The sequence below is a fragment of the Hypanus sabinus genome, chromosome 11, assembly GCF_030144855.1.
Source record: "Hypanus sabinus isolate sHypSab1 chromosome 11, sHypSab1.hap1, whole genome shotgun sequence".
NCBI classification, from domain to species: Eukaryota; Metazoa; Chordata; class Chondrichthyes; order Myliobatiformes; family Dasyatidae; genus Hypanus; species Hypanus sabinus.
Window position 1 is genome coordinate 72,023,015 of NC_082716.1, and position 22,997 is coordinate 72,046,011.

The window sequence follows — 22,997 nt, forward strand, 5'->3', positions numbered from 1 at the left end:
TGCTTTATTACATTAGATTTATATTTTTGCATGCAATCTCAGAAGTAGAGGACAATTAGACTGTTAGTATGTGCTAATTGGCCTATCAACTTGTTGAGTTGCCTGAGCAGAAACTGGTTTGTCGTCTCAATTGTAGCTCATGAAAAGATAGCAGCAACAGAAATGGCTAATATTCAGAGCAGGCTGGTTAGGATGAGGTAGATCTTCTGTTACCCTGCAACTGTTCCAGAATGGTTCTGGCGACAATCTTCCATTGGGATCTATGTCCCCAGATTTACTTACTGTCAAATCTGTCACCTTCACTTGGAATATGATTAATATTTAACAATTAAAAGAATAAAACACCATTTGCACATTTAAGGATTTTACTTTAAGAGCTTAAATTTAACAATTAGCTTTACCTCCCTATCACCCACCAGGTTATTTTTTGCTGATCTAATGTATGGGCACTGGGTTTGACCTGGGTCAGAGTCAGAGGACATATTTCCCAGCCCGAGCAGTCCATTGATCCAGTACACATTCCTTTCTCCAGCATTCATAAGTTCAGAAGGCTGCACTTCTGCCCAAACTTGGGGATAGTCTCATTACAGGTTTATCTGCCAACAGGTTCATCTTGAGTTCAATGGAAAATCTGGCCCAATACTGCAGTAATGGGAAATTTATGAGGGGACAACATAAAATATGAGGCAAGAAATTGAAAGTTCAGAGATAGTTAGGCATGCTAACAACAATATGATTGATTTCTGTTGACTGGGTGTGTTTTGTAAAATTTAAATCATAAGTGCTTGTGCATAACTCAGAGGATGGCGATGTGGATGGCCTGAGGTATGGAAGAAGTAACATCCAGGGATAAGTGCACTGATTAGGCCGTGACTTCTTCCCAATGCAGTTCTTCCAACTTCATCCCAGCATCTCCACATCTAATGGCTTCTCCCATATCACTGATTCTCACAATAATGCTGCTTTTCCTGAACCTGAGCATTCCAATAGATTTGCTTTTTGTAAAAATAAAATCTGAATTTTGATCATATAAATAAAAGCATAGCAGTCATGGTTCTTGTCTCCCAACCGTTGTGGAGTAGAACAATTTCAAGCATGGAATATTGTCTTGTAATACTTAAGAATATGTAGAAAGGAACAAAAGGATCAAAAATGGAAAGAGAAGCTTCATACAATTCAAAAAATCAATGGCAAGTTACTTAGCTCAATGGACAACTTTACTCAAGATCATATTTTATAGTTGGCCAGTCAATCACAGCAAGGTTAACAAATAGCTTCTAATAAAACAAAATGTAAAGATGCTTTCTGCGGAGTTTAAGATAGTGTGAACCAGATTCTTAAAAAGTAAGTGGGGCCTGTTGAGACTCTCTGGAGAGTTTGAGGTTGTTTGGTTTATTAGGCTATTGTGATTTCTCTCTTAATAACCTTTTAAGAGGGAAGTCAAGAGGGTGAATAGAAGTTATGAGGTTTCTCTAACAAACAGGTAAGGAGAATCCTAAAGGCTTCTACGTATATATTAGAACAAAAGCATAGCAGAATTGGTCCATTTGAAGATCAGCATCTATGTATGGATCCAAAAGAGATGGAGGAGATCAACATTCCCTCCAATTTATTTAACAGCTTTGCTGACTAGCCATTTCTCTTATCAGGAAATTATTACACGACCTGAAAACTGCATGACATTTTAAGTATTCTGTCTGTAGAACATACATCATACAAACCACAATTCACAATGCGAGTAAATGAGACTGACACAGAGTCTATAGAACTGAGGCAAAACAGTAGTGAGTTCGTGGTACATATCTGTATTACTGAAGAGGTTATGCTTGCTGTCTTGAGGCAAATTAGAGTGGATAAGTCCTCAATGCTTGACAAAATGTCCCCTTAGACCTTTCAGGAGGCTCGTGCAAAAATTGCAGGGGCCCTAGCGGAGGTATTTAAAATGGGCTTATCCATAAGAGGACTGGAGGATAGCTAATGTTGTTCAAGAAGTGCTCTAAGAATAAGCTGGGAAATTGTAAGCTGGTGAGCCTGACATCGGTGGTGGGTAAATTATTGGAAGGTATTCTAAGTGATAGTATATATAAGCATTTAGGTAGACAGGGCCTGATTAGGGATAGTCAACATGGCTTATTTTGTGGTAGGTCATGTCTAACCAATCATATATTTTTTCAAGCAGTTTTCCAGAAAAGTTGATGAAGGAAAGGCAGTAGGTGTTGTCGACATGGACTTTAGCAAGCCCTGTAACAAATCCCGACACAGGTGGAGGCTGGTCCAAAAGGTCCAGCTGCTTGGCTTTCAAGATGAAGTAGTAAATTGGATTCAATATTGACGTAGTGGGAAAAGCCAGAAAGTGGTAATTGCGCTGACTGATGGCCTGTGACTAGTTGTGTGCCACAGGGATCGGTGCTGGGTCTGTTGTTGTTTGTCATTTATATTAATGATTTGGGTGATAACGTGTTAAACTGGATCAGCAAATTTGCGGATGACAACAAGATTTGGAGTTTAATGAACAGTGAAGAAGGTCATCAAAGCTTGCAGTGAGATCTAGACTAGTTTGAAAAATGGGCTGGAAAATGGCAGATAGGATATATTGCAGACAAGTGTGAGGGCTTGCAGTTTGGGTGGACACACAGGGTAGGACTTACCCAGTGAACTGCAGTACATTGAGGACTGTGGTAGAAAAGTGATCTGGTAATACAATTGCATCATGGGTAGATAGGATTTTAAAGAAAACTTTTAGTATGTTGGCCTTCATAAATCAAAGTATTGTGTTCAAAAGTTAGGATGCTGGTGAGGCCAAATTTGGACTCTTGTGTTCAGGTCTGGTTACCTACGTACAGGAAAGATATCAATAAGTTTGAAAAAGTACAAAGGACATTGGCAAGAATTTTTCTGAGACTTGAGGACTTGAGTTATAAGGGAAGTTTGAATAGGTTATGACTTTATTCCTTGGAGTATAGGAGAATCGAGGGAGATTTGATAGTGATAGACAAAATTATGAGGGGAATAAATAGGGTAAATGCATGCAGGTTTTTTTCCCATTGAGGTTGAGTGAGAACTGGAGGTCATAGGATAAGGGTAAAAGTGAAATATTTAAGAACCTGAGGGGGACTTTTTCACTCAGAGGGTGGTGCAAATGAACTATCAACTGAAATGGTGGATGTAGGTTCAACTGCAACTTCTAGGAAAATTTTAGATAAGTACATGGATGGGACAGGTGTGGAGGGCTATGGTCTGAATGTGGGTCGAATGGACTAGGATGAACAACGGTTCAAAACAGACGATCAGAATCAGGATTAATATCACTGGAACATGTTGTGAAATTTGTTGTTTTGTGGCAGCAGTACAGTGTGATATATGATAAACAGAAATTACTATTATTTATTATGCATTATAATTATATAATATATAAAATATAATACACATATATTAAATATTATATGTACTGTAACTGTTAAATTAAAATGAGTAGTGAAAATAGAGCAAATAAGAAACAGTGAGGTCGTGTACATGGGTTCACTGTCAATACTGAAATAATGGTGGAGGAGAAGACACTGTTCCTAAAATGTTGAGCGCTTGTATATAGGCTCCTGTACCTCCCTGATGGTAGCAATAAGAAGAGGTCTTGTCCTGGATGATGAGGGTCTTTAATGATGGATACCTTTTTTGAGGCATTATCTTTTGAAGGTGCCCTTGATGGAACTGCATGAGTTTGCAACTTTCTGCAGCCATTTCTGACCCTGTGCAGTGGCCCCTCCATACCAGGCAATAATGAAACCAGTTAGAGCGCTCTCCATGTACTGTATATCTGTACAAATCTACTAGAGTCTGGTGATATACCAGATCTCAAACTGCCAATGAACTATAACAACTGTCATGCCTTCTTTGTAATTGCATCAATATGTTGGGCCCAAAATAGGTCTTCAGAGATGTTGACACCCAGGAACTTGAAACTGCTCATCCTTACCACTGCTGGTCCCTCAATGAGGACTGGTTTCTATTCCCTCAACTTCCCCTAAAGTCCACAATCAATTCCTTGGTCTTATTGATGCTGAGTTTAAGGTTGTTGTTATGACACCACTGAACCAGCTGATCTGTCTTACACCTGTACACCATCTCATCTCCATCTGATGTGCTGAAGAGCCTGTTTCTGTGTTATATTACTCTATAATTCTCTATGGCTTTATGCTAGACTTCAAAAATCAATATTTATGGCAACCAGCAAAAAGTATTATGGCGTGTAAATTTTTATAACAGGATTTGAAGGTTGTTTGCAGCCAGAAACTAAGCACATGTCTATAAAGGTTCTCTGTTATCCAGGTTGTTGTATATGAAGCAGTAATAAATCAAGGCAACTGGGCCTGCTGTGTTATCTAGAAGATGTTTTGCCACTCATCCGAAAGCCTTCTTCAGCTCTGATCCATGGTGGGGAGTTTATCGGCTTTTCCAGTTTTTAAGCTGTTAAACTAACCACTGAAGAAGCCTCTCGGATGAGTGGCAAAACATCTTGTAGACAACACAGCAAGTCCAGTTGCTTTGGTTTGCTACTGCTTGATACCAAAACTGAGGAAATACCTGCTTGAATTGAGTGTGTACAACAAGGATTGCTTCATATTATTTGTGGTTTACCCAAAGCAAACTTGTTGGTGGTGATGTTTTTCAGAGTTGTGATTGACTTGCTGAACTCTCTAGTGAAGGGATCTAGCTAATTCTTTAACGCGTTCATCACCACAAGTTTCCTCATTCTGTCCTGAACTCAGCGACACAAATTTTCATCGAAAATTTTGCCATGGGATTATTCAAATTTTGCCATGGGATTATTCAAACTGGTTCTTTGTTATAAGATTATAATGAAGTTGTACTTCAGTTTGAGTTCTCATCAAATTCTCCAACTCTTGTTGAAAATATAGCAAGTTATTATCCCTCAGGCTTTACTTCTGTCAGATTTTTTAGCCTGGAGAAACAAAACTCCCTGCTCTTTTTTCCAATGTATCATCATCTGTTATACTCTTATCTTTGAAACCATACTGTCTCTGACTTACTGCAAGATGTGTGACATTTGATTGCAGAATTACAGACTACTTACTGACATTTATGCTTCATTTTAACTATTACTTGAGAGCTTGTAATTTTTTTTCAGTTTGTATAATGATGCACATTTTTAAATGAATGAGTAATATCAAATATGATAATCCCATTTAGAGTAGCATCTTTGGACTGCGTTGTGTATCAAAATAATCTATAACTTTTCTTGTTGTAGTTGACTTTTTTTCCCCATCCAAAAACTTGGAGCTGCTAATACTTTTTCATGCAATGGCTACATTGAGGACTTACAATTAATTGTAAGTTCTCTTGGTTGCCTACTGCGGCAATAGCATAAAATTACACAGTGGAGGAACAAGCATTACTGTTGTTTGTCTAGCTGTAAGAAAATGTTATTAATTTACTCCCATTCAGCAGTAGCCAATGAATAATTTTTAAAATTTTTCACTCAGTTAAATATTCTTGCTTGTTTAAATATTCAACCAGTTTCTTTTGAAATTATAAATGATATTTCCTGAAATGTTTCACATTTCCTCATACCACCAGGTTCAAAAGCAGTTATTATCCCTCAGTCATCAGGCTCTTGAACCAAAGGGGATGACTTCACTCAACTTTATTTGCCCCATCACTGAAATGTTCCCACAACCTGTAGACTCACTTTCTAGGACTCTTCATCACATGTTCTCAATATATATTGCTTATTTATTTATTATTGTTACTTCTTTCTTTATGTATTTGCACGGTATGTTGTTTTTTTTCTGCACACTAGTTGAACACCCAAGTTGGTGTGGTATTTTATTGATTCTATTATGGCTATTATTATGGAATTATTGAGTCTGCCCACAAGTATAGGGTTGTATATCATGACATATATGTACATTGATAATAAGTTTACTTTGAGCTTTGAACCTTATTCCATATCCTAACTAACTTCCAAGTGGAAAAGAAAATGTTGTGTTGGTGATAACCTTCATTTTGTTCTTATTACAAATTGTGAAAGAATCAATTTTTTCTGCCGACCCCAAACAAAATACTTAATTTTAATGAAAGCCTCCATCATATTTCAATGCAATAACATACAGAAACTTTAGCCTGATCTCTAGCCATACATACAGTTCCCTGGTACACTCAATGGCCAATTTATTAGCTACACCTAAATATCTGCTTGTTAATGCAAATATCTAATCAGCCAATCACATGACAACAACTCAGTCGATAAAAGCATGTAAGCATGGTCAAGAGATTCAGTTGTTTGAATCAAACATCAGAATGGAGAAGAGTAGATGAGGTGGTTTGAGTATCTCAGAAACTGCTGATCTCTTGGATCTCAGCAGATCAGAGACATGACAGTCACTAAAAGTTACAGAGAATTGTGCAAAAACAAAAAAAAAACACATTCGGTGAGTGTCAATGTGGGTGAAAACCACTGCAATGAGCGAGGTCAGAGGAACATTGCCAGACTGGTTCCAGTTGACATGAGGTCAACAGTAACTCAGATAACCATTTGTTACAACAGTGCTGTGCAGAAGAGCATCTCTGGATGCACAATATGTCAAACCTTGAAGTGGATGGGCAACAGCAGCAGAAGACCACAGTCATACACTCCATGTATGTTCACAATAAATAACTTGTGTACAGTATTATTGATTGGCTTGCTAACTGGAGTGTTCTAATTGGGTGCAATTACTTAAAATTTGCTGGGAACATGGTACCTGACAGTACACAATAACCATGTGTACTTAAATAAACAGTCGTTTTCATTGAGGAAAATACTCAACATATGTTGCAAATTGCTCATAAGTCAACACAAAATTTTGCAAAAAAGCAGCTTTTTGGTAGTTAGTTGCAGAAATAATGGTGAAGTTAACAGCATTCCCATTAATTTTGCAAATTTGGCATCAAACAGAATGGGAACATAAATGTAGAAATCTGGAAGATTTCTCTGAGGAAGACATTGTTTTAGGGTGTGCAGTGGGTTCAAAAGTTCAAAGTAAATTTATTATCAAAACTCACATATTTCACCATATAAAACCCTGAGATTTGTTTTCTTGCAGGAATACTCAGTAAATCCAAGAAACATAATTGAATCAATGAAAGACCGTACCCAGCAAGATGGACCGAAAACCAACATGGCAAAAGACAAAAAAAAAGAATTAATACTAATAAATAAATAAGCTATAAATATTAAGAACTTGAGATGTGAGACCATAAGTTGTGGGAACAGTTCAGTGATGGGAGGAGTGAAGTTGAGCGAAGCTATCTCCACTGGTTCATGAGCCTGATGGTTGAAGTGTAATAAATGAACTGGGTGGTGTGGGTCCTGAAGCTCCTGTACTTTCTTCCTGATGCAGCAGCAAAAAAGGAGCAGCTCCTATGTTGTGAGGGTCCTTGATGCTTTCCTCCAATAGTGATCTGTGTAGATGTGCTCAGTGCTGTGGTGGGCTTTACCTGTGATAAACTGGGTCATATCCACTACGTTTTATAAGATTTTCAGTTCAAGGGCACTGGTGTTTCCGTACCATACAAGAATGCAACCAGTTAGTATACTATCCACCAGACTTCTATAGCAGTTTGTGAACATTTTAGATGTCATGACAAATCTTTGCAAACTTCTAAGGAAGCAGAGGCTTTCTTCATAATTGCACTTACTTGCTAGGCCCAGGACAGATCCTCTGAAATGATATCACCAAGGCATTTAAAGTTGCTGACCTTCTCCACCTCTGATTCCCGGATGAGGACTGGCTGTGTAACTCTGGTTACCTCCACCTGAAGTCACTAATCAGCTCCTTGGTTTTTCTGACATTGAGTGAGAGGTTGTTGTGACACCACTCAGCCAGATTTTCAATCTCCCTCCTATATGCAGATTAGTCAGCACCTTTGCTTCTCCCAGTGACAATGGAGTGGTCAGTAAACTTAAGTATGGCATTGGAACGTGCTTAGATTTACAGTCTTAAGTATATAGCATGTAGAGCAAGGGGTTAAGCACACAGTCTTGTGTGCACCTGTGCTGATGGAAATTTGGAGATGTTGTTGCCAGTCTGAATTGACTGGGGTCTACAAGTTAGGAAACAGAGGAAGTATAGAAGCCAAGGTCTTGAAGCTTATTGATTAGCTCTGAGGGGATGATGGTTTTAAATGCTGAGCTGTAGTCAGTAAAGAACATCCTAATATGTGCATCTATGTTGTCCAGATGTTCTAGGGTTAAGTGAAGAGCCAAAGAGATGGCATCTGCTGTGGACCTGTTGCTCTGGTAGGCATTGGGAGCAGATCCAAATCACTTCTCAGGGAGCAGTCAATAATGTTTTATCACGAACCATGTATGAAATTCTTTTTATTTAATGTATGGATTGAGATGCCAGGTGAAGTGTTTGAGCAAAGTGCATTAACAATACTTAAAAAAAAACACTTGTACAACTACATCAGATTGAAAGTTTGAGAGCAACATGGGCCAATTATGGGCAAATGATTTCGCATTTCCCCCTCCCCCCACTACTTTCAAATCTCTTGTTATCTCTCCTTTTGGTTAGTCCTGACGAAGGGTCTCGGCCCGAAACGTCGACAGTGCTTCTCCTTATAGATGCTGCCTGGCCTGCTGTGTTCCACCAGCATTTTGTGTGTGTTGCTTGAATTTCCAGCATCTGCAGATTTCCTCATGTTGGGCAAATGGGACTAGCTTAGATGGGAAACTTGGTTGGCATGGACCTGTTGGGCACCATCAAATTTCTGAATGCTCCATGAGCATTACTACACTGTTCCTCACACTTCTTGATGATTCTTTTTTATATAACTAAAAATAACTTATTTATGTCTTGCACTGTACTGCTCCCACAGCACAACAAATTTCACAACATTTGTCAGTGATGATAAACCCCTTTCTGATTCTGATTCTATGACTCCAAGTATGTCCTCTGATTTCAAAAATTGGGAATTACTTTGAAAAAATTACTTTCAAGCTGTTTTCTTTCTTTTAAATTGCATTTTATATCTAATTGGGTAATAAATTCACGATCTTAATTGAAGGAATCAGAGTTAAAAGAAGTACACATTTGATTGCCTCATAGATCCTAAATGTCCTGTAGAGGGCACCATGCTATTGGAGTGCCCCTTTGAAAATAACATGCAGAAAAAGAATGAGTGTAGCCTAATAAACTGCTGGTGCTCACAACAACATTAGACCTACAGCAGTCCTTCTTGACAACAAGTCTTTGGGAAGATTGAACCGGGTAATTTAAAGATGTTTTGTTTGTATCCTTTGCCTTCACACACCAGACATGTTACATATCACACAGGGCTGCATGACATGGGTAAAATAGTTAGGAAGCTGATATTGCACGTGTCACACAACAAATAAATGGCACTGGAAGACTTTGCCAGTGAGACTTTGCAGGTTGAGATGATCACTAGACTCAAACAAATTGGCCATGGTAATCAGTTCGTTCGGTTTCTGTTGTTGTTGTAATGATGCTGTAAAGTTAGAGATTCGTACAATCTCATCTGAGTGTAACATCCAAGTCACTTTCTCATGGAAATCTGTTGTGTTTTTAAATATGCCATGCCTGTAAATGAAGTGTTAAATCACCACATTATTCTGCTGTCTTTGGCAACATTTCTTTTTCAAAATAACATGCAGCAAAATATATAGGGTGTGTTTTGACAGTCATGATTTACAGATATCCATTGTATTTCGTAATAAGGTAATTACAAATTTATTATTTTATTACTTTGTCTTTATTGCATTTTTATATGTAGTTCTTTATTTTGCCAAATCTAACAGTCATGAAACTACTCTTGTCCTATAGCATCCGTAGTGACTTCACTTAAGAATAATTATATGAGAAGCTCTATGAGATGTGCCACTAGTGAGATCTAATACCTTGGTGATGTTACGTTGTTCTGTAACTTCATCATTAGCTGGCACTTTATTGATCTGTTTTCAATATTTTTAAAGCAAACAGTGAAATATTGTGCAATTGCTTGTGTGCCAAGGAGAAATTTTGCTGTTCATTGAACATGGATATGAATTTGCATGTTCATACTTCTGGGGATAAAATTATACATGTTTGTTCTATTGTACATAAATTTGGCAGAATTACAATAGTTTATGAAGATACGGTTGTTTACAGGGCAGTTCCAATTTACATACTAGTGCATATTCTACCACCACTTTTATGGCCATTGAAGTAAAACTCTAAGATTGCTGCAATTAACTAAGTCTATTAAGCTGTCAGCAGCAACTCTTATAATTCTTGGGTTGATGGTAGTGGCCAATGGCTATTTGTAGTTCTTCAGCTTTGGTGAAAGTTACCCAGCACCAGTTTTGAAATGTGATGAAGTTTATTGGAGTTATCCTCTTGTGCTATAAATAATTCATTTTTGTGCATCACTGATTGCATTGCAGGGGGAGAAACACCTGCTCCAGATTTATACATTGGTTCAACTTTTAATTTAGAGGTATTCAACATAGGCACTTCATTGAGATTTGGAATCTAAAAATTGATGTTAGAATTGAATGTGTGCTATGAGCACCAGAAGGATATTACACACTTAGACACGAATGGTACAAGTTTCCTTTTACCAAGAGCCTTAACTATATTTGATGCCTGTGCATCAAACCTTGTGCTTGCAGGGTTTTATAGTACCCTCACATTCACCTAAAATTGATGGTATTCAGTTTTGCAGATATAGAACTGGGATAATCATCATCCACAGAACCACTTGGCTGTGCATTACATAGGCTGGAGTGGGTGCTTAAAAGCAAAGGAATTTAGTCTCTTCTGTCATAGAAGTATCCTTTGATTGGAAAATGTTGTTCATGAAACCAACTCCACCAAGTGCAGTACTCAATGTTGATAATTCAACTTAGTTACATAATTATCTTCTCCTCACCTGGGTGATTAGCTTTGTGTAGTTTTTTTTTTGCATTTCTGGAAAGTTAATTGCTTATGGGAGATGGAATATTTTTGGCCATTGTGAGTACACACTGACAGAATAAAGGCAAGTTCAGCTGCATGTGTTGAGAGCTTTGTCAAATAACACAATGTAATTTCTTTACAAATATATCATGCAAAATGCTGATGTTTTAAATAATAGTGTAAATGTACTGAGGCACACTGCTTTCTTGTATACTGCAAGTAAATAATTGACTGCTTAATCTAACTTATAGCATAGCAAAGGGGTCAGTTTTTTTCATTGATTATTTGAGAACAGATTGTTATTGGAGCTAAAGTCAGACAATTGTCACAGCATGTAAAGAAACATCTTTGTACACTGATGATGCAGTTTTGCAATGGGGATATGAAAGATTAATTCGTATATTTGTTTGGTGGTTCAGTGTAAAGCGTTTTCACTGTTTGTTTAGAACAGGTCATAAATTTGACCAGTTGTGCAACTGCATGGAAAATTATTTTAAAGCTGTGTCTTGAAACTTTGCTCCATTTACATTTTGTGGATGGATATAAGTCATGTGCATATTGCCATGAAGAGCCTTGATTTTCAATATTAGTGTTTACATTTCCACCCTCTTGTAGTTTGTGGAATTTGTTTTATATGGTATGTTACTAATGTTCAGGTTTTTATTTGTTTACTGAATGTTTTCATCGGACAGTTTGGAGCTCAAATTATATCTGATGTCCAGCAATTTTTGTAGACAAACTCCCTTGCACATGTTAGGGATTTGTGGAGACACTTCAAATGTATCATCTCACTCTGCTGCCTATAATGACATACAGGATGTCTTGGGGCCCATTGGTTCAAAGCCACAGTATGTATCTCGCTTCATAAACTAACACCTTTTTAATTTCACAGAGCTACACGCCCACATAAAAATATTGAAGGTCATGTTTGGCTTGAATGAAGTAGTAGAAATTCATCTCTGGGATATGTATTGTTAAATATATAATGTGATTTTTTTTTCCCGCCCAATTTTAGGTGTGAACTAGTTTTCTAATTCCAGAGGAGTTAAAATTGGGATTTCATCTTGGTGAATTTTGGCTGTACTACTTAAATCTTGATTGTTTTTGGAGCAATAACTTTTATCAATGCTCTGCTTCTTTGGAACCGCAGGTTTTTTTTGTCAGTATGTGTGATTTAAAAAGAAAAGAATGAAAGCAATTCTTTTTCTAAGTATTATCGATATAATGGCTAGAACTTGTTAGCAGTGGGGAACAACCCTGCACGTCACTATCCTTTGTGATAAATGCAGACTTCCATTTTCTAGATGTATCCATGTTGACTTGCTGAAGCTACTCTGATTCAAAATAGTGAACCCCTAAACAGCTATAGGAGCTTGGCGTGCAACATCTATCCGCCTTCTGCAGAACAGGACTAAACTGATAGAAAATCAGAACCTTATGGAAGCACTGAGTGGGCAAGCAACATCATTGGAGGCAGTAATGAGTTTGATATTTCTGATCAATGACCCATCATTACATTGGCGAACATTAGCGTATTTTATTTTACAGATGAGGTAGAGGTAGAGGAAAGTGAGTAAGTATCTCTAGGATGCAGATAAATTTATCGAAGTGACTTTGGCAATGATATTGCAATAACAGTTTTAGTCTGCAACCTCATTTTCTGCCACTTTTTCCTTCTGCAGCTTCTAAACATGCTTGTTTTGAAATCTGTTGAAAGAAACATGACTTGAAATGTGGACTCAGTTTTGTTCCCTCCTGATGCTGCTTGATCTATAGACTGCTTCTAAACATTTTTGTGCCCCTTGGCTTGGACAACTGTCAAAGCTGTCAGTGACTTGGAATTTTTCTGAAATTTAGAGGTATCCAAAGGTTAGGGAGAACTATTAAAATTCAGTTAAAGAATTTTTAAGGTTTTAAATATGGTAATAATTTAAAAGCAAATGCAATGTGCTTCTAAATATTCAGAAAAAATAACTTTTATTATCCTGTTACCCTTGTAACAATTGCTATCCATAAGCTCAAATGGACATGATGTTCCTACTCCAATCCTGTGGTCTGACTGCCCCACATAAGTTCTGGAGGATTCCTACAAGCTTATGCCCTGCCATCACATCTTTCCAGTGCAAGTGGAATTTGATGCCATCACACAATAGCATCAGTAGCAAAGAGCAGTCAGAGAGTTCAGGAGGCATGCTTTCACTCAGTATTTCATGGTGATTGAAGTGAGAAATGTGGGCAGTTTTAGTTGCAACTGCTGGCATTTCCCAGTAAATTTCTGGCCATGATAGGCACATTTGATTTGGTTTATGATGATTGTAGGCTGGGGCTTGCTCTGTACTGTATTGTGGTTCTCTGTAACATATATTTATATAACTGCCTGCAAATTCACAGTTAAGCTTTGTGAAGTTATGTGCATTTTACTGAAAATTAAAATTTTTGTAATTAAATCATCTTTGCTCTAACCGAAGAACAAGCTGTTCTTTGTTTTATTAATATACCTGAAGCAACTTGAATAAAAGATGTTAAATACAAAGGAGTTGTGCTGTAAATAGAAATGTGGACATACTGTGCAGTGATTTTTGGAAGACTGCTTCAGTATTTGCCTGAAAAGTTGAAACTAGCAACTGTTTTAATATTAATGTAGTCTGACTGTGCCAGGCTTTATTCCCTCACAGCTGATTAATACTGTCTGTCAATTATTTACAGATCCAGTGGTTGCTTGGAAGTTCCCAGAGGACTTCAGAGACCAGGTTTGAAACATGATTAACTTTTTCATAATATAATAGTTTTTCCTAGGTAGCTATGACAAGGCAGAGATGAATGAAGTCACTGAACAGATCTCTCAGATGTAACCTAAAGCAATTATAGCAGATAGAGCAATATTTAAAAAAAAGTTTTGTTTGATTAATGACAGGTGCCTTATTTTAATAATGATTTCATTACTTTGTAGTGCAATTCTTTTCTCATGTGCCTTAATTTCTTTCCAAGCATGCATGCCCCCATGGCCATAATTTTAGTTGGTGGACAAGTAAGAGAAGTTGTGATGGATCTCCAGAATATTATATCATAATTCTAATTGGAGTAATTTTTTTTATTATTGTCAGCAGCAGAACTAAAAAAAAGTTGATCTCATCTATTGACTGGTGATATTGGGATAGAACAGGCGGAGGCCAATTTAGCCCTCTGAACCTTTTCCACCTTTGGGTTAAATCATAACTGAATCTTAACTCCATCTTTCCACATCATTTTCATCTCCCTGAATATCCTCAACCAACTAAAAGATGTATTAGTTATGACAACACACATTCAAAATGCTGGAGGAACTCGGCAGGTCAGGCAACATCTATGGAAATGAATAAACAGTTGATGTTTTGGGTTGAAACTCTTCTTCAGGACATTTACAATTCACTTTACATTTACATTACAATTCACACTGGTTTTGACATTTACAATTCACTTATCCTCAGGAACATGACAACTTTGCTCTTGACTACTCTTTAGGAAGCTCAGTGAACTTAGTGATAATCACCAGAAGGATAGTGTTACGTTCTGTGTGCAGGGTTAAGTTTATTGTATTTGGGTTTGGTTCAGATTCATTCTATTCAACTTTATAATGGCTTGGTGGAGGGAATGAACCGCAGCATTATGGTTCTAGAACAGGGGTTCCCAACCTTTTTAATACCATGAACCAATTCCGTAAAGCAAGGGGTTCATGGACCCCAGGTTGGGAACCCCTTTCTAGAGTTCTGTATCTTCCAGATTTCTTTCCTCAAAGCAATTAGTGAATCAGGTAGATTTTGTGTGTAATCTATAAACTTCATGATCATCATTCTTGATTATTTTTCTCTATTTGAATGATTTTATTCAATTACTTGGAACTTCCCAAATGCAGTGGTATAATTTGAACTTTTGTTCTGATGTTAGTGCTGGGTACACACCTTTTCAGGGGATCCTAGAGGCTTTAACAATTGATGCTATTGTTAAAAAGTGAACAGGAATTGAAGATGCACTCATCAGGCTATCAACAAATATAAGGAAATCTGCATGTTTACCTCAGTATATACACTCAGATCTCCTTTCATATGAGCACTGAACTGCTTTAGTTACCATTTTGCTATACAATACTGGGAGTAATCTTGAAAACAAAACTAATTTTGAAATCTTCACCTGCGTGATTAATCTGTTAAATTAAAAAAAACACTCCTAAAATTCTCATTTACTTGCACCTGCTCCTGCTCTTTCACAGGAAACAATATTCTGTTAGGGTCCAAGCTCTCCATAATAGTTTAAATTGTACTTGTAACTCTTCAACCTTAACTATGCACAAGCAAGATGGTTTCCTCATCGTGTAACTATAATGAAGTTTCTTCAATGATTAGTAAAGCTGAAATGTACACTGAAGCTTGTGGTTATGAACACACCTCTGCTTTTTGTCCTTTTTTAAAAGAAAAATTCTGCTACCAGCACTGGTGTAGTAAATGACAATTTGAACTGCAAGTATCATTGTCCATATCCCTAAGCTCCACTGACTTGCTTTGTTCGTGAGGATTATATTTGAGAGATGGTTATAAAATGTATTTCCCTACTTCAGGACATCTCATAGCATTTTGCAGCCAATTCAGTCATTCAAAAATGTAATCATTTGTGTAATAAGGAAACATCTTATTATTTTTGTCCAAAACTTCCCGCTCTTATTCTTTCACTCTTAACCACTGTTATATTTCAGTTCTAGATTTTTTTTGTTGCCGTCTCTATTTGACGAGTTCCTCTATTTAAAAAGTGCCTTATCTTTTTTGTTCCCCACATGTCAACATTCCCATTGCTATCCATTGCCTGGTAAAGTGCACTTGTGTTTCATCTCTTCTGACTGAGCTCTGCAGAAATGCTATTTGTTTTGGAACTGCGGTTGAAAATTAGATCTATTATTTATGAAGAATGCAAATCAAGGTGAAAGATGCATTTCGGAGAGAGCTTTTTTGCCGAATTCAACTCACTTAGTGTAATTGCATAATATAAATGAAATGCCATTCCTTGATCATTTCTTTTTCCTGAAAGATTCTGATATTTTAAGCCTAAGCTTGTGCAAGAAATCAAACTTGTATTTCCAAGGGTGCTTTTGGACAGTAAACACCACGAGCAAATATGACTAGTAAGCAACAGAATCATAGATTGAGGGGAATGACCAAAACCTTTGCAAAAAGATGTTATTGTGCAAAATTTTCAAAATTAGATGAACTGAGCTCTGCCCATAGAAAATAAGGCTGAAAGAACTTAGGGAGATGGGATGAAATGAACAGTGAATATTCAGGGGAATATTTTGATGAAGATGCCTTTGAGAACAAGAAGCTGTGGCTCTTAACTGAAAATAGTATTCATGATAAGTGACTCAAGGTGTAAGAATAACAATGCTACATTTTGGGCACAGTGTTTGTGAAGATGGTAATTGAAACGTGGAAGAAGGATATTGCCAGCATTTTGAACAAAATCCAGACTGCAAAAGGAAGCAATTGATATATTAAATTTTGAATCTGAGAGACAGCCAAACCTTTTGGATGCCTTGTTTACAATTCAAAATTGAACAAAACTTCTTCTCAGCTACAAACTGCTACACCATAGCAGCAACACAGACTTTGAACTCTGCTACATACTTGGGAAGCTTCAGAATGTGTTCTAATCAATGCCAAGTTAATATCTGACAATGCTCTTGAAATCACCCTATATTGCAAAGAAAAATGTTTATGGCAGGGAGTGAAGAAGACGAGGAAGAGTGGAAGTGGAACTGGTGCCCAACTATTTGTTTTTTACAAATTTGTCCACCTCTAAAAATTCTCCAGAGTTAGCAAGAATGTATGTAATTCAGCAACTGGGCGGACAACAGTGCTGTGGAGAGTCAAGTGGTTCCAGGTGACTCGATGTTTGCTGAAGGGCCCAGTCGGGTCTGTACCGCATGAATGTGAAGTTAATGTCAGTAGGTGAAAGTATTGCCACTGGTTTTACTGTTGGTTGTTTGAAGGCATTTGAGACCTGGACATCTGATGGAAAAATGGAAGTCACTGTTTTATGGAGATTAAAGCAAATGCTGGCAAGAGAGCTCTATAAAAATGAGTGAACTGATAATATTACCAGCAGCAGTCTACAGCTGAACTGGAGTCAACTAAGTAATATTAATGAGCTGATACTCTAGGACAGGAAACAATATATGCTGTATATGGAGAGGTGGAAGTTGGGCCATTAGAGAGAAATTACGCTGAACTGGATAATGATGTAGCCAATTAGAGGTCTCCCAAAATATAAAATGAAAATCTGACCTGGCCGTGACCTGAGTCTGAGTACTTATTACTCAATAGCGTGTCACTTGCAAAAAAAGGAGTAGACAGACTTGCTATGCTTTACACATTTGATCAAGGACAGAGAACTTGTGGTGATATTGTGCAAGGCATCCTGAATTGAATGAAAAACAGCATGACTCAAGGCAAACTTAAATAATGACCAAAGTGTTTTAGCCATTGGGGAGGTCTCAGAGGACTGCTAAAATCTGTTTAAGAAGGGCAATGGGCACAAAACAGGAAATTACACTACAGATTTCATGACCTTCTGAAGGACTCAGTGTACTTAACTCTCAAGCTAGCAGGTGCAGCATCTTTAAGTGGACGGAAGTTCATTGTTATGGTAGAAATGAGGCAGAAATAGGGGAACGTCAAGCCAGGCTGAAGCACAGAAGAATGAGACATCCTTTACTCACTGTCATGCTAGCAAATGTGTAGTTGCTGGGGAACAAAACTGAGGAGCTGAGAGCAAGATTGCTGCGTCGGAGGGAAATGAGAGATTGTTGTGTTCCATGTTTGACACCCAGGATGCCAGATATGGCAATCAGACCTGAAGGCTTCTCGATTCACAGGGTGGACTGAACTGCTGATTCGGAAAAGGCAAAAGGTGGAGGTGTGTGTTTCATGATAAACTTTCAGTGCTCCAATGTGGTGGTTCTCAAATCCATCCACTCTAATAATCTAGGGGGTTCTCGTTTGCAACCTTCACCAGAGTTTACATACCACCAGCAGCTGACTACTATCAAGTGCTTGAAATACTTCAAGATGCTGTCTCCAAACAAGAAATAATCCATCCCGATGCATTTCTAATCAACCAGGCTTATTTGAAGAAATCCCTGCCCAATTACCAATAGCATATAACCTGTATCACCAGAGGTCCCAGCATGCTAGGCCATGATTATGCTAAGATAAGGAACGCCTACAATTTCATGCCCAGAACGTATTTTTGAAAACCTGAAAACTTGGCTGTCCTTCTATCTGCTTACAGGCAGAGGGTAAAGAGCAGAGCTACAGAGATTAGGACAACAAACAGGTGGTCGCTGAAGGCAGAGGAATGGTTACAGGACTGATTTGAATCGGTGGACTGGGTTGTGTTCAGTGGCTCATCTGTGGATCTGGTTGTCATGGATTTTATAAAAACAGTTGTAGACAAGTGTGTCTCCACAAAATGATTCAAGTCTTCCCCAACGAGAAGCCCTGGGTGAACCATGAGATCTGCAGTTTGCTGGGAGGCAAATCAGAGAAGTTCAAGTCTAGTGACCAAGGATGCCAGGTACGATCTCTGGAAAGCCATCTCACAGATGAAGTGGCAATTCTGGACTAAACCTGAATCAATGAAGGATCATATAACCATATAACAATTACAGCATGGAAACAGGCCATCTTAGCCCTTCTAGTCCGTGCCGAATGCTTACTCTCTCCTAGTCTCACCTATCTGCACTCAGCCCGTAACCCTCCATCTTTGACAGTTGTGGCAGGGCTTGAATGCTGTCACCTCTTATAAAGTAAAATCAAGCGACATAGGCAACAACAGGGCTTTGCTTCCAGATGAGCTTAATGCCTTCTCTGCTCACTTTGACTGTCAAAACATGGAGGAACAATCAGGAACTCCCAGAGCCACTGATGTTCCTGTGATTTCAGCCTCTGTGATCAATGTGGAAACAGCCTTCAGGAAGCATTCTGACCACCAAAAGCATCCAACCCAGACTGGGGACCTGCGCTGTTCAACTGGCTGGAGTATTCATTAAGGTCGTTAATCACTCTCTTCAGCACTCTGAGGTACCCACCTAATTCAAGCAGGCTTCACTTGTACCAGTGCCCAAGAAGAATGTGGTAACCTGCCTCAGTGATAATTGTCCAGTAACACTTAAGTCCACAGTGATGAAGTGGTTTGAGATGTTATTGATGAAGCATATCAACTACTGGCTGAGAAGTGACTTGGATTCGCTCCAGTTTGCCTACTGGTGTAACAGATCCACAGCAGATGCCATCTCCTTGGCTCTTCACTCAACCCTGAAACATCTGGACAGCAAAAATACATACATCAGGATGCTGTTTGTCAACTACACCTTGGCATTCAATGCCATCATCCTGTTAAAACTAATCAATAAGCTCCAAGACCTTGGCCTCAATACCTCCCTATGCAATTGGATCCTCAGTTTCTTCCCTTACAGACTCAAATAAGTTTAGATTGACAAGAACATCTCACAATCTCCATCAGTACAGGTGCACCACAAGGCTGTGTGCTTATGAGTCTGCTGTACTTGCTTTACACTTACGTCAGTGTGGCTAAGCACCACTCCAATACCATATTCAAGCTTACTGATGACTACACTGTCATAGGCGGAATCAAAGGTGGTGACGAATCAGCTTATAGGAGGGAGATTGAAATGTGTCTGAATGGTGCCACGACAATGAAGTCTTCAGGAGGTGTATGTGAGAAGTCTATGAGTCAGTCCTCAGTGGTGCGGAAGGTCAGCAACTTTAAATTCCTCATTGTTATTACAGAGGATCTGTCCTGGGCCCAGCATGTAAGTGCAATTTCGAAGAGAGCACGGCAGCTTCCTTAGGAGTTTGTGAAGATTTGGCATGACATCTAAATCTCTGACAAACTTTTGTAGATGCGTGGAAGAGTGAATATTGACTCGTTGTATTACTGCCTGGTATGGAACGCCAATGCTCTTGAACGGAAAGTAATAGGTAAAGCCCAGTCCATCATGGGTAAAACCCTCCCCACCATTGAGCACACCTACATGGAGCGTTGTTGATGGAAAGCAACATCCATCATCAAAGGTTCAATGCCTTAGTTGATGGTCTTTCATTGATTCTGTTATGGTTATTATTTTATTACGGATTCATTGAGGATGCCCCAAGAAAATGAATCTCTGGGTTGTATTTGGTGACATATATGTATTTGATAATAAATTTACTTTGAACTTTGAAATTATAGAGTCTCGAGGTTTCAGGTACTGGAATCTGGAGCAACACACAAAATGCTGGTAACTCCGCAATTCAGGAAGCATCTATGTGGTAAATGGATACTTGTCATTTCTGGTTGAGACCCTTCATCTTCTCTGGAATAGGCTGTTGTGGAATGGAGTGCAGTATATAAAAGTATAAAAAGAATAAATATTCTCAGTGGCCACTTTATTACGTACACCTATACACCTGCTTATTAATGCAAATATCGAATCCGCCAATCATGCGGCAACAACTCAAAACATAGAAGTATGCAGACATGGTCAAGTGGTTCAGTTGTTGTTTAGATCAAACAGTCAGAATGGGGAAGAAATGTGATCTAAGTGGAATGATTGTTGGTGCCAGATGGGGTGTTTTGGGCATCTCAGAAACTGCTGATCTCCTGGGATTTTCACACACAGGTCTCCAGTGTTTACAAAGAATGATGCAGAGCAATGTTCTGTGGTGAAATTGCTGTGTTAATGTGAGAGGTCAGAGGAGAATGGCCAGACTGGTTCAAGCTGTCAGAAAGCCAGCATTAACTCAAATAACCATGCATTACAAGAGTGGTGTGCAGAAGAGTATCTCTGAATGTACAACACGTTGATCCTTGAAGTGGATGGGCTACAGCAGCAGGAGACCAGCAGGCTCTATTTCTGTACCTAATAAAGTTGCTGCTGAGTATAGGATTGACGGTCTTTCACCCAGGGTCCAGATGAGGCATCCTAACCCATAACTTCCGACTGTTCATTTCCCATCATAGATGCTGCCTGACCTTGCTGAGTTCTTCCAGTGTTGTTTGAAGAAATTAGAGGCAAGTTGAGCGTAGTGGGCTGGACACAGCCTGCTGGCTCATTTACTCTGAAATTACTCTTTTTTACAATATGTGCATGCTGGTTTTCCTTACGATTTCATATATTGAACTTTGCAATGATTGGAATGCATCCTGAAGCTTCCTAGCTGCTTAGCAGAGAATTCGTAGTCTGAGTTGGTTCTGTGGCATGGCATTTTGTAATTCAGAAAGCATTGTATGTACTTCTAAATGATAAGGCAGGGCATCCCAAAGGTTTGGCTGTGTCTTGGAATTGAAAGATAATCTGATTATTTCTTCCCTTTGCAATCTGGATGTTCTGTTCTAAGCTCTGAATCAGTTTTAGGCCCGTGCTTGTATGAGCTAACCTCTGTCAGTATCTGCAAAAATCAAGCGTACTCTTGTAGAAAAAAATGTTGGAAGAAATCAGCAGATCAGTCAGCAAGGAGACCAACATTTTGCCAACACAAATGTTGCTCGACCAGATGAGTTCTTCTAGAATTTTCTTTTGTTTACAGTTTCCAATATCTGCAGTTGCTTGTGACTTAAGGGTGTTCTTGTCCTAGTTTATTATACTCTTATTTTGCACAAAGACTCTGCTTTTTATTCTCCTTATTTTGGGTACAGTTCTCTTGTCCAAGGATGCCATTAAAATATGATTTTGTTTTATCTTTTGAGCTTATACATCGCATTTCCTTACAGAGCTCAAATGGGCCCCTCATTATTCAATTCATCAAAACATAAAGGGTTTTCTGTTCAGCACATTGAGCAAAGTTGAATGGTTTATTTGCAATCTATAAATCATAATGTCTTTTACTCTTCACTTCGTCATCTATCTGAACAAATAATTAGTGAAAAGTTTTGGCATTTATGCTACTTTCATGTAACCACTTAAGAAAAGGCCACTGAATATTCGATTGTATGATTGGCCTGTTGTAGGTTTGAATCTTGTTCGGGATACCATTATTGTTTACTGAGGATTAGGAATAAAATAGTATTTGATGTTCTTTTTGTGTTTTAGTAAGTGTGAAGAGTGTTTTCTTTATTGGGGAGGCCTTGAGTGTCATTTGAGGCATCTCTGGTCCAATTCTGTGACTCGCTTTATCAAGGTGGAAGGAAGGGTTAACTGGAAGTAGGTGGAAAAACAGCTAAATAAATAAATGAATGAAAGCATTCCTTGGATGAGATTACACTTTATGAGGATTCGTGTACAGATGGTTTGGCCTCTAGTTCAACAGCATAAAAGACCTATTCAGTTTGCTCATGATTAGGATTATGGTTTTTTTAATGTTTTTGTTGGGTTACTGCAATAGTCAAAGAATTCGAAGTTAGCCAGCATATGGCAGCAGAAACCCTCAGTACCGCTGGCTCTTTTGTTTGTCTCGTTATTGTTGCAGGGCTTAATGACAGTTGTAGGCCATAGTTTGGGGCAAAAGGGTTAGTCCACCCCTGGGAGGTGAAGGAGCAGCAGAATTGTGGATTATGGAAATATGAATTGATTGAATAAGAATACTGCTGCAGTAGAATGGGATTCAAAGGAAACAGACTGGGAGCTGGCAGCAATACTGGAATATGATGTGAAAATGACTGGTATAATACTGTGAAGTCTTGGTCATTCACAGCTGCTGTCATTGGGAGCAAAAGCATATATTTAGCTCATCAGTATAAAAAAGGCTTAAAGGGACGATAGAGTAGACAGATGGAAGTGAATTTATTCCCTTTAGTCTTTTTTTATGCAGTACTATAGTAGGTACATATTTGATTTTTTTTCTTGCTGCACTGATTCAGATCTCTTGCACTTCTGACACCTTAATTATTAAATCTAATCAAGGCACCGATAAATAATTGTGTATGCTTGAAGAATTTCTCCATTTTCGCACTTGTGTCTGTGTGTTTACTAAATGTTAACCAACAACTTTTTATTTAACTATCTTTAAATTTACC

General features: G+C 38.3%; 1 protein-coding gene across 3 annotated transcripts in view; it reads left to right on the forward strand.

Moving 5' to 3' along the window:
* The window catches only part of dennd1b (DENN/MADD domain containing 1B), a 325,846-nt gene that overhangs the window by 102,430 nt on the left and 200,419 nt on the right, over positions 1 to 22,997 (forward strand). For all 3 annotated transcript variants that reach the window (XM_059984700.1, XM_059984699.1, XM_059984702.1), the window contains one exon: positions 13,665 to 13,708. In XM_059984700.1, the coding sequence (XP_059840683.1) occupies positions 13,665 to 13,708 (44 nt within the window). The remainder of the gene's footprint in view (positions 1 to 13,664; positions 13,709 to 22,997) is intronic.